This window comes from Talpa occidentalis, unplaced genomic scaffold (genome assembly GCF_014898055.3).
Source record: "Talpa occidentalis isolate TD23 unplaced genomic scaffold, MPIMG_talOcc4v2.1, whole genome shotgun sequence".
Lineage (NCBI taxonomy): Eukaryota > Metazoa > Chordata > Mammalia > Eulipotyphla > Talpidae > Talpa > Talpa occidentalis.
Genome location: NW_026555331.1, coordinates 100,892,845 through 100,905,574, shown reverse-complemented (window position 1 = coordinate 100,905,574; position 12,730 = coordinate 100,892,845). Strand labels below are relative to the sequence as shown.

Sequence of the window (12,730 nt, the reverse complement as noted above, 5' to 3'; positions counted from 1 at the left end):
GATTAGAATTAATCATGTCATTTCTCCTTCTGCCATATATCTTTCAGCATTTTATGGAATACATCGATGAATAAGAACACAGAAGGGGAAAGAAGTTATTTCTCTGTTACATTTAAGTAATGCTTAAAGGTACTAACTAGAGTGAAGTTTGAGGACTACATAGATTCAGTTCAGATAAAGCAATTTTTTTAAATGATTTATTTATTTATGCATACAATAGCTGAGGTGTAGGCCAGAAGTGTGAGGGGTGAGAGAATTCATCAGAGACAGAATGGGGAACAGAATAGGTGGATTGACTGAAATACACTGCTGAGGGGAGCAGCAGGTGAGATAGGAGAGTTCTGCTGTGCCACGTGGGTTAGCTTCCTGGCTGGGGATTGAACTTTTGCTGCCGATAGCTTCATTGTGCTGATACTTAACTCCTTGCGCCACCAGGGAGGCCATACATAAAGATTATGTATGATTATTTAAGATTATTTAAGATTCTCTAGACAATATTACTAAAGAAAATAAAATGTCAAATTTATTCATTTATGAAATAGTGATATCATCATGTGATACTTCATTCAGATTCTGAGAAAAAATCCTGAAACAAGTATTTTAAAAGTTTTTATAAAATTCCAATATTTCTGTCACTCCATAGTTCCTAAACTAGTGTGATACCATTTATAGGGGGCTATCTGAAATAGTCACTATGACTTGTAGCTATTTCCTACCTTCAGATGTTAAAAGTACTGCCATGTTCGTATAGTTCCTATGAACATAAAAATAGGTAATGATATATGTGATAAATGCTTGTATTAAGAGTTTAAGAAATATTAAACATGATAAGAAAGTCTAACAAACTCACTGGTAAATTGAACAATGAATTAACATTACATACCTAAACCATTCTGACCACCCACAGCAAATATCTTGTCTTTTACAAATACCAGTCCATGATTCTTCCTGGCCTCAATCATTGGGCACAGCTCAGTCCACCTGAAAAAAATTTTTTTTAGTGTACTTGTTCATGGGACGCTAATGACTGTTCTACTGGTTTATAAGAAAGGTCTGTTATCCTACTTCAGTGCTTATTTACCACTCACTTATATCCACACACATACAGTGACTGGAAGGCAAGAAAACAAAATTTAACAGTAGTTTTGGGTACCTATAAAAGTACTTGGGGCTGGCCATGCGGCGAGGGCGGCGCGGCGGGCGGCCCCGTCGCCGAGCTCTTAGAGGTACAGCCGAGACATGAGTTTTGAGGATGAATGTTTGTAATAAATCTTGTCAACGAAGATGACTGAAACACAGTGGGAAAACAACTGCATGTAATGAGGTAATTGCCTGCCAATGAAAGTTCTAATCTTCAACTATGGTGTTTAAAAATTCTTCATCTCCTCAAAAGTGTGGCATTTGACATTTTGGAAGGAAAATGAAGAATCAGTCAAGAAGACATGAAGCAAATGACCAAAATTAATGTTTTATTGACATTGATCATCTCACAATAAATTATGTAGAAAAAAAAAAAAAGTACTTGGGTACTTTCAACTATGATAGGATATAAGAAATAGAGGATACCTGGAAACTAATAACATATCTTTGGAAGAAAACCATTTCCTGTAGTAAACAATAATTTGTAAATGGCAATAAAAAAGAAGGGGAAGGTATTAAGTCAATATGAAACACTAATGCTGTGGTTTTAATTAATATTTATGCATGAGTAAGTAAAGCACAGAGTTATCATGGGCTTCTAGCAATCAACAGCACTATCTAGCACTTCTAGCACTATCTGTTACTAGTCACAGAGCCATCATCAAATCTACACTTAGAAATTTAGGCAGCTCTAGTAGCAAAAGTACAATCAATTGGTCAAGTTTAATAAAGTATTTGCATATTATGTTTACAGTCACCACTGTAAAGTGAAATTGAGCATACAGGTGTACACAAGTGTTGAAGGGTCTTCAACTAATTCACAGGTAGAAGCATCATACACGTGTACACGGACCACTGTTTCTTTTTCTCTGTAAGATTCAATCCCTTCTTCTGCTACACACCCATGCAAATGATAGTACTGGCTACAGGCTGGTGCTCCTAACAGCTAATATACCAGAAGACCCCAAACAACAACAAAAGTAGAATGTGGCATAAGTGTAATTCTCTAATATGGTTATTTGTATTTCTTTCTTTAAACAATTTGAAAGATTTAACTTTTCAAAATGTAGACACACAAGAGAGAAGACTAGCACACAGCTTGGAAGTGAGAACCAGTACTAGGCCTCCACTGCCTCTCTGTGCAGTGAGTTTTTTTTTTTTTTAAAAAGATTTATTTATTTATTTATACAAGCACTGGGTACAGTCAGAAGCGTGGGAGGGTGAGAGAATCCACCAGAGCCAGAGCAGGGAGCAGAGCAGGCAGAAGGACCGAAGTACACTGCTGAGGGGAGCAGCGGGCGGCAGGAGAGGTCTGCGCGCCATGTGGGACCCTCCTCCGGTGGCCGGGGAGCAGCCAGGGATCGAACCAGCGCCTCAGAGGCTGTGGGCAGTTTCGCAACCCAGCGCTCAACCGCTGCGTGACCAGGGAGGCCCCTGTGCAGTGAGTTTTACAGAGTAAGCTATCCAACAACATTAAACTTGTAGTTGACTTGGAAAAATTCAATTTACATATCCCTTTCATCTCCGAATACATCCAGGATATAGAGAAGACCATGTTCTTATGCATTGCTAAGTCTCCTAAAGGTTTAGAATTAAGAAGTTTCACCAAACACACTTCCTTCCTCTGTAATTCACATATAGAATATGAGCGAGGTCTGTTTTCTCCATCCTGAAATTTAGTGATAGGAGGCTAAAAGTCCTCACCGCTCACACTATATATATTATTTTCCATAGGCTTAATTTCTTTTCTTTTCTATATCTTTTACATCATTTTTCATTTTTGCACAATGTATGCATTTTCATCTTGGTTATATTATCACCATACAATTTCCACACCCCTTATTTTGACCCTAATCCCTCCTGCCCCCTCCCCCCCTGCCCCCGTAGTGTGTCTCTGGTTTATAGTTGCTTGTTGATTTTGATTTTTACTTTATTATAATTAGTCTTTTTCCTGGTCCCTTATTTAGGTTTTCTAAATTCCTGCTATGAGTGAGACCATCTGGTATTTTTCTTTTTCTTTCTAGCTTATTTCACTGAGCATGATCCCTTCCAGCTCCATCCATGTTGCTGCAAATTGCATGAGCTTATCTTTTTTGATTGCTGAGTAATATTCCATTGTGTATATGTACCACATCTTCTTGATCCAGTCTATTTTTGGGCATTTGTTGTTTACATAGCTTAGCTATTGTAAATAGTGCTGCTATAAACATAGGGATGCAGGTGCCCTTTTGAATTAATGATTCTGTGTCCTTTGGGTAAATACCTAGGAGTGGAATTGCTGGATAATATGGAAGCTCCATCATTAGCAGGTTGAGAAATCTTCACACAGTTTTCCATAGTGGTTGGACCAGTTTGCACTCCCACCAGCAGTACCGGAGAGTTCTTTTTTCTCCACATCCTGGCCAACATTTGTTGTAGCTAGTTTTTTTTAATATGTGCCATTCTCACTGGTGCAAGATGGTATCTCATTGTAGTTTTGATTTGCATTTCCCCTAAGTGATGCTGAACATTTTTTCATATGCCTGTTGGCCACTTGCATTTCCTCTTTACAGAAGTTCCTTTTTAGCTCGTCTGCCCAAATTTTGACTGGATTATTTACTTTGTTTTTGTTGAGTCTCGTCAGCTCTTTGTAGATTTTTGTGATCAGTCCTTTATCATTAGTGTTGTGTGCAAAAATTTCCTCCCAGTCAGTGAGGTGTCTCTTTGTTTTGGTTACTGTCTCTTTTGCTGTACAGAAGCTCTTTAATTTGATGTAGTCCCAGCTGTTTTTCTTTGCCTTCCCTATCACTGCTTTGGGTGACGAGTCTTTAAAGATGTTGCTGAGGTGTATGTCATGTAGTGTTTTATATTTCCATAGGCTTAATTTCTTAGTTTCTTCCAACTAAAAAAATTCCAAAATGACCTAAGAAAAATTTTCAAAACTGGGAAGAAACATTCTTCGAAAAAAGGCTTGAATGTATAAATTACATATTGGGAAATCACAGCAGTATACAACTTATTTTCCATTTTGAGGGTTGGATACTTTATTAATGCTAGCTCTTCACTTTCAAATTTAATGCATAAGCTCAATACAAAACAAGAGAAATGTTAATTTGTATGTTTTGAATTATTTCCCCAAACCGAATATATTTATCTAGTCTTAAAAAATATTGAAGTTACAGAATTCCTTTGCTAATATCATCTGAATAAAGATCTCAAAAATTAGATGCCTGGCAGTTATATGGTTATAGGTTCTATTTTAAAAGATTTTTTTCAGAATAAAAAATAATTAGGCAGAAGGGTGGATGAGATGATAGTATAGTATTTTGAATAGTATTCTATAATATTTTTCTATAGGAGGGTTTATAGGACCCCCTGGCCCCCCACCTTTGCGTGGTTTGGGAGAAGCTGAGGTAGACAGATGACAGGATGAAGAGAGGGATAGTGCTATGTACCCTGGCAAAGTACAAAGGTGTTTGAAATATAGTGAGCAGTAATTTTGATCCTTTCATAAGATTTCCTAGTCTTAACACTTCAGCAAAAGATTAGTTTCATGGTAAGTTGCTTTTACTGCTATTCCTAACCAGTTAAGCAAAAAAATGAGAAAAGGGGGCCTCCCTGGTGGTGCAAGGGGTTAAGCACTGCACTATGAGGCAATCCACAGCCTCTGCAGCATGAGTTCCATCCCTGGCTGGCCAGGCAGAAACCCACATGGCGCAGCAGACCTCTGTTGTCTCACTTACTGCTCCCCTCAGCAGTGTATTTCAGTCAGTCTGTCTGTTCTGTTCCCCACTGTGTCTCTTGTGAGTCCTCTCACCCCCTGCATCTCTGGCCTGTACCCCAGCTCTTGTATGCATAAATTATAAATAAATCTTTAAAAAAATGAGAAAAGAACTATTGAAACTACAGTTTTGTTTGGGAAAGTTGTTTTTGGTTATGTGTCTTTAAACCCTTTACAAATAGGTGGTAGGCTTAAATGCTTAGAACTGATAGTATTTTATAATTAAATTCTCATCTCTTAATTTCTTTTTCATTTATTTATTTATTTTTAAAGATTTATTTATTTTTTATTTATTTATACAAGCACTAGGTACAGTCAGAAGTGCAAGAGGGTGAGCGAATTCACCAGAGCCAGAGCGGGGAGCAGAGCAGGCAGAAGGACCGAAGTACACTGCTGAGGGGAGCAGCGGGCGGCCGAGAGGTCTGCGCGCCATGTGGGACCCTACTCTGGTGGCCGGGGAGCAGCCGGGGATGGAACCGGCGCTGCAGAGACCACGGGCAGCTTCGCAACCCAGCGCTCAACCGTTGTGCCACCAGGGAGGCCCTCATCTCTTAATTTTAAAAAAGCAGCAACAGGAACAGAAGGTGTCTTTGTTGCACAGTCTGGCAATATTTCCTAAATATAGAACACAAGCATTCTGGTGCAGCTCTTGACATAACATTTAAGTTTTCATATTTGCCCAATAATTGTTCTGGTAAAAGAAGAACAATTTTTCCGAATGAGTTAGTGACTTTTCTTTCTTTTCTTTTCTTTTTTTTTTTTTAAAGAGAAGTCTGTGCCTTTACTGGTCATGCAGGCTATTTGAGGGGGATGAAGCGGGAGGAGTGGGTGGCCCCAATGCCTGGCCGGCCGTGTTTGACAGGCTTGTAGGTGATGGAGAATTCGCCCAGGTAGTGGCCAGTCATCTCAGGCTTAATCTCCACCTGATTGAAGGTCTTGCCATTGTAGACGCCCACCATGATGCCCACCATCTCAGGCAGGATGATCATGTCCCGCAATTATGTCTTCACCACCTCTGGCTTCTCCATGGGTGGTGCCTCCTTCTTGGCCTTGCGCAAGCGCTTCAGCAGAGAATGCTGCTTCCTATGTAAGCCTGGGTTCAGACGCCGCCGCTGCCGGGAGCTGTACAGCTGCTTCAGCTGCTCGTAGGACATTTCCAGCAGCTGGTCGAGGTCCACACCGCCGTAGGTGAACTTGCGGAAGGTCCGCTGCTTCTTCTGCTCCACTTCCGCCATCCCGTCGACTCTTCATAAATAGTGACTTTTCTTATCAGGCGTCTGAGTATTGGGGTTTCTGAGTAGCAACAGAAGATCTTTTTGTAGTATCATTTGTGTTCATTTCCTCCTTACTTAAACGTCACTGTACTTGCTACATCTCCCACTGATTAGCACATTTCTTTTTCTTTCTTTCTTTTTTTTTTTGGTAAAGATTTATTTATTTTTATACAAGAGCTGGGTATAGGCCAGAGGCATGGGGGGTGAGAGGATTCACCAGAGACAGAGCGGGGAGCAGAAAAGGCAGATGACCGAAATACACTGCTGAGGGGAGAAGGGGGCCCGACAGGAGAGGTCTGCTGGGCCATGTGGGACCCTCGCCGGCGGGCCAGGATGAAACCGACACTGCAGAGGTTGCAGACAGCTTCACAGTGCTGTGCTTAACCCGCTGCGCCACTGGGGAGGCCCAGCACATTTCTTTTGATTACACTGGTAGTTCCATTAATTGTAAGGTCAGAAATACTGACTGACCACTTATTTATTTACTTAGCATTTTGCCTTTGTAGAAGCAGTAATTTACTTCGCAATTGATTTAATAATTTTATTTGATAAATGTGAATCTAAACATACTATTATAATAAGCACAAACTCAAAAAATACCGTATTCCTATGGGTATGATTAATTAATGCCATAAACTAATGGATCATGTCTAATTAAAGGCAAATTTACTACTAATTATGTCAGAGGAGCCCACAGAGCTTCAGAGGTGGCAAAACTTGCCCCGACTCAGCACAAGCCATGGGGAGAGAAAAGCCAGTGGTGAACCAGGGCTTCCGTGCTCAGCACGATGCCTTTCAGCCAGCCTCTTGGCTCTATTGGTGACAGCAGCTCATGCTTCAATTTCCTGGTAGCCCCTGCCTTGGTTCCACAGCAGGGCCCATGGCCTCAGCAAGACTACCTGGCCTCAGCATAGGTTGGATTTGGACAGTCTGGTGGGGTTTTGAATAATGTGCTGGAATTGTAAATGAACCAATTGGACCTGAAAGGTTGGTGCCCTGAAGGGGATATAAGCCAAGGTTTCAGGGTATTTGAGACAGACTTGCCCAGACCCTCTTCTGGAAAGACCTTTAATGACCTCTGTGGATGTCTGGGACTTTTATATCTGAGATTTCCACTTAAAACTGCAGCATGACTGCTGCTTCTGCCTCTGTCATCACTTGCTGACTGGCACCACTGATCGATGCCCAGTGTCTTTCAAAGAGTTGTACACTGGTGCCTGGTCCCCTGGCACCACCTCTAAAAGAGCAGTCTGCTGTTAGCTTATGCCTGGCATCTCTAAGAGCTGTAACACTGGTACCTGGTCCTCTGGCACTGTCACCTGCGGCTGCACTGCTGACATGTGCCTGGCCATCTCTGAGAGATGTCCACCACTTCTAATTCTCTGGCACCCCCTCCTAATTGCTGTTGCTTCTGGCACTGTCTGGTTGAGTGTCTAGCACTACTCAGTCCAGCCTCTGGGATCACCACTTGGGATCATCTGCAGCAACCACTGTGAGTTGGATCTTGGCCCATTGCTTATTGGCATGTCACCAGCTCCAGGCTCTTGAAGGGTCAAAACCATCTTGCACAAGAAGTTTTTGATTTGGACTACTGGACACTGTGAACACTATCTTGGGTAGGACAGCAGGCCATAAGTGGCCTTAGACGCTCTTTCCTTTTCTCCAATTCCCCCTTTGATGATAAACACCATTGTTGTTGCATCTTGAGCTTGAGTCATGTCTTGCAGTTTTAAGTGCATGGGTGAGGATCCATGAACAGTGACATACCCCAGGATTTGCAGTTTCAGTTGAAAGTAGTTTTCCCCTCTTCTACATTTTCTGACCTCTCAAGCAGAAAGAAATTTTTTTTATGAATTTGATGAATTAGCCAAACTTATCTCATCCAAAGGTATTCCTTGCAGAAGCATGAGCAGAAAGAGAGGGGGCTCACAGAGGGTATAAGGCCAAGCCAGTTTATAAACATGCCCCTGACCATAGCACATTCAAAAGAGTATGTACATCTGCAGTACATAAAACAAATCTGTTTGTTTTAAACAGATCTGTTTGACATAAGCTTTCCACTGAGTTTCTAGAATGAGAGGAACTGTGAAATGTTTTAAATTGATACGTACGTTTCTGTGGCAGGATCATAAACTTCACAGGAATTCAGAACTCGCCCAGAAACATTGTTTCCTAAACTTCCACCACAAACATAGATCAGGCCATTGGCTTCCACCATTCCATGGCTGCAGCGCTGAGTCAGCATGCTGGGTTTTGTGTGCCAGCTTTCAGTTCTTGTATCATAGCACTCAAATAAATATAGAGCAGAGTTTCCTGTAAAAGAAAAGGGGTCCATCAGGCTTAGTGTATGTGTGTTTAGAATGGGCTGATGACTGTTGTATGGGTCATTAAGTAAAGGTTGGAAAGAACTTAAGTTTTCTAATCATTTCTATACTCTATGGACAACAGGAAAATGTACAAGTAGGTTAAGAAAAAGCTAACTTTGTATAGATCGTGTAAAGTATTTTTAAAAGGATTTGTTAGAATCGTTTATTGGTAAATGAACATCAGAAAAATAAATTGGTTTGGTTTAAAAAAAATAATACATATGTCTTTCAAGTCCAGCTGTGCATGAATGGTATTATCTACATTTCAGATGTTTATGTAAAGTGGGAAAGCACAGCTATTTATAGATGGTAAATCCATACCTTAAAATATGAAAACTACTATCTGATAACATTTGAGGGCTTATTTAATGTTCTTTATCAGCCACTATAGCACTAATAATACCATACTTCCTGACCACTTTCAGTGGTTGTGTGGGTTAAGTTCCAAAGTCAAGTTGGTCCATTCTTGGGTATACCCTCAAGATATCACTATATGGTTCTGATGCATTTTTATGACACATCTTAAGAGTAAAAGCTATATACTAATTGTAATTTATGACTTCTGCATACCATAGGAACTTAATAAGAGCTTAGAAATGACAATATTAAAAATCAAGTACTTTTTTTCCTCCCAAGGAAAAAGAAGGTAGAGGTTTACCAAACTATTTCTCATTTCCTATTCTTCTGTACTTTGCTAATACCAAATGATTTAAAAACAAAATCACAACAAAACAATCTTAAATAGTTCTTAAATGCACCAAGGCCTATAAAAGGCAAAGATGGGAGAATAGCAAACAGAAGAAACAATGGTCATGACTAACAGAAACTTCTTTGACGTTTTAAACATTTTTGATTTGGCATATTCAGTTGGTTGAGACTAGGAATAAATACACAGATGTATAGTAGATGCATTAAAATGACTAAGTGAAAAAACTGACTTAGTGGAGAAAATGATCAAGAAATGATGTTATCTACCATACCACAGAGTGATAGCTTTCTATTCCCTTTGTATTTTACTGTATTTGTTTATGGTGTATTATAACATTCTGTCAAGAATGCTTTTAGATAGTCACATTTAGAAAATTATGTATATTATTTATATTGATTTGATATCTAGTTGAGGGGATGTACAAACATTTAAAACAAATAAATATGCTGACCAAAAGTAAAACATTCTTTGGACTAATATAAAAATCATCAAAGAAAATAAAATGACTAGGTTAACATTTAAATTCAGTACCTTAGATTTATTTACTTGGGCCTCCTAGTTTTCTTTATAAACCTATTATTTAGCTAAAGAAATTATTTGAAAAGATGAAAGCCTGTAAAAGCTATCATGTGTTTAGTCTGCACAAAAAAAATATTCATTTAGAAAAAGACCTCTACTGGACACAAACAAATTATCCATCAGTGAGAAAGGTTTTTACACCAACACCCTCACCCATTCTGATCAATAAGCATAAAATAGTGCCTCCCTGGTGGCACAAAGGGTTAAGTCTCAGGAGCTTAAGGAGCTAACCCACATGGCACAGCAGACCTCTCCTGTCTCACCTGCTGCTACCCTCAGCAGTGTGTTTCAGTAGGTCTGCCTGTTTTTCTCCCTACTCTGTCTCTGGTGAATTCTCTCACCACCCAACCCCCTGCACCTCTGGCCTACACCCCAGCACTTGTATGCATAAATAAATAAAAATAAATATTTTTTTAAAAAGCATAAAATATCACTATTAGTCATTACATTAAAAAGTTAATGAAGTAAATGAAGATCATTTTTATGTTTTTGTGATACAAAGACAGCAAAGATAATATTGATTTTAAAAGCTTGAATGGAAAAAAGCTTGGAGTAAAGAGGTCTTATAGAATCTAAGTAAGGCAAGCTCTGAAATCTTTAAGGTAAAAAATATTATATATTTAAAACAACTAATCTAGAACTAAAATTCAGATGAGATCAACAAAGTCTTTGTCATAACAAAAAAAAATAATTAACATAATCTAGGAAGTTAAAACTCTTGTAAATTAATGATTTATAAAGGAGTAAGGTAAACATTTAGGAAAATAGGCTCTAAAATGTGACAGATATGCATTTATATTATGTCAAAAAGCATCTGGACAAAAAACCAACTGTTTATTTAAATAGGAAAGCCAAGATACTTAGCTTTAAAGTACCTCCCCCAAGCAAAAATACTGAATAAGTTCTTACCGACTTCAGAACCTCCAGAGGTATAAATTTTGCCTTCTGCAGCACAAGCAGCAAGGCTATCTCGAGGTGTTGGAGGGCCCAATTTGGAATACCAGCTATCCTTCACAACATTATAGCAGTCCATTCGTTTTATGGGGAAAAGCTGAGAGCCTCCTAAAATGTATACAACGTTATCCCAAAACACACATGCTGCATCTCTTCGTTTTTCAAAGGGACAGCGGATGTCAGTCCAGCTATAGTCCTGCAACAAGGACAGGAAGCTTTCAGTAATGGAAAAATGTAATTGAAAGAAAGAAGAAAAAATATAGTCAACACAACATATAAGAATGTGTTAACTTACTATCAAAGTTAGTAGCAACAGTGAAGTACAGTATTATGCACATAAAATTGAGAAACATAATCTTCGTTTTAGAAAAACACTGAGTATTGTTCTTGCTAGTAAAAGGATCATTGAGGCATATATCTACCTATGAAGTAGTAGCATCTTACCTGTAGAGCTTTCCAGTTATTTGGAACTGATGGTAAGCAATGGCATTTTAACATTTTTAATTTAACCTTTCATAAAAATTAATATATCCTAGAACTTTAAAAAAAACATTAAATCCTCAGACCCAAAAGCCTAAAAAACCTCCATTATTTAATTCCTCTCCCTTTTCAAAACACATATTAAAGTTTAGAATTTTGCAACATGGTCAATGGCTACTACATTGCCACCAAAGTAATACTCACTAAAGCATTTGAAGATTTCTCAAGTGTGAAAGAAATTCCATTAATGATTAAATAGATGAGCAACAATATACAAGCTACTGAAGTAAGTCTCATAATTCTACTTTAGCTGCAAGAAAGGTCAGCACTTAACAGCAACTCTCTACTTGGATCAAATATTTTATCACGTCTGAGAGAAGATACAATGAAAGAATGTAAATCTGGGCCTCCCCCGTGGCGCAGCGGTTGAGCACTGGGTTGCAAAGCTTCCTGCAGCCTCTGCAGCGCCGGTTCGAACTCCGGCCCCCAGGGTGAGGGTCCCACATGGTGCGCAGACCCCTCCTGCCACCCGCTGCTCCCCTCAGCAGTGTATTTCATCAGTCTGCCTGCTCTGCTCTTCGCTCTGGCCCTGGTGAATTCTCTCACCCTCCCGCGCTTCTGACTGCACCCAGTGCTTGTATAAATAAATAAATAAATCTTAAAAAAAAAAAAAACAACAAAAAACTTGTAGCACTAAAATTCAAAACACATTTCAAAGATTAAATCATTTTCAAAAAAAAAAAAAGAAAGAACGTAAATCTACAAAGCCAACACTATTTCCAGACTGGCCTAAGTTTCAGACTGTCAAAGTTATAAATCTAGCAAATCAAATTGCTTCATTCATCTCAACTGAAGGAAAAACAAAAAGAAAAATAAGCTGTATAACCTTAATTTGGTGATACAAAGATGAAGAGTGTTCCAAAGTGCTGAACATTGAATTTTACTTATGTGATAGGTTGTTTTCTATTCAAGCTATTTACCCAGATATGTGCTTTAAAAATTAGGAACCCCAATGGGGCCTCCCTGGTGGCACAAGTGGTTAAGTCTCAACACTATGAAGCTATTGGCAGCCACTGCAGCATGACTTTGATCCCTGGCCAGGGAGCTAACCCACATGGTGCAGCAGACCTCTCCTGTCTCACCCGCTGCGACCCTTAGCAGTGTATTTCAGTCAACCCACCTGTTCTGTTCCCCACTTTGTCTCTGGTGAATCCTTTCACCCCTGCCCTCATACCTCTGGCCTACACCCCAGCTCTTGTGTGCATAAATAAATCTTTTTTAAAAAAATTAGGAATCCCAATATGATTATTCTAGTTTATAATCTTCACTAGACTATGAGTATAATCCCCAAAAGGGTTAGAAATATTTACAAGCAGTTTTTAATTTTTTTTCACTTTTGAGCATTTGAAATATGCATATATGATTTATGTATATTTTCGATTAATTAAAGTTTGTGTTTAGATTATGA

The 12,730-nt window shown here is 39.0% G+C and overlaps 1 protein-coding gene and 1 pseudogene across 2 annotated transcripts in view; both read right to left on the bottom strand.

Annotated features, from left to right (window-relative positions):
* Positions 1-12,730, bottom strand: part of KLHL7 (kelch like family member 7) — a 62,373-nt gene that overhangs the window by 1,675 nt on the left and 47,968 nt on the right. For both annotated transcript variants that reach the window (XM_037509064.1, XM_037509073.2), the window contains exons 8-10: positions 10,738-10,978; positions 8,286-8,487; positions 884-981 (exon numbers count right to left, since the gene is read on the bottom strand). In XM_037509064.1, the coding sequence (XP_037364961.1) occupies positions 884-981; positions 8,286-8,487; positions 10,738-10,978 (541 nt within the window). The remainder of the gene's footprint in view (positions 1-883; positions 982-8,285; positions 8,488-10,737; positions 10,979-12,730) is intronic.
* On the bottom strand, positions 5,648-6,192 carry LOC119243348 (40S ribosomal protein S15-like; annotated as a pseudogene).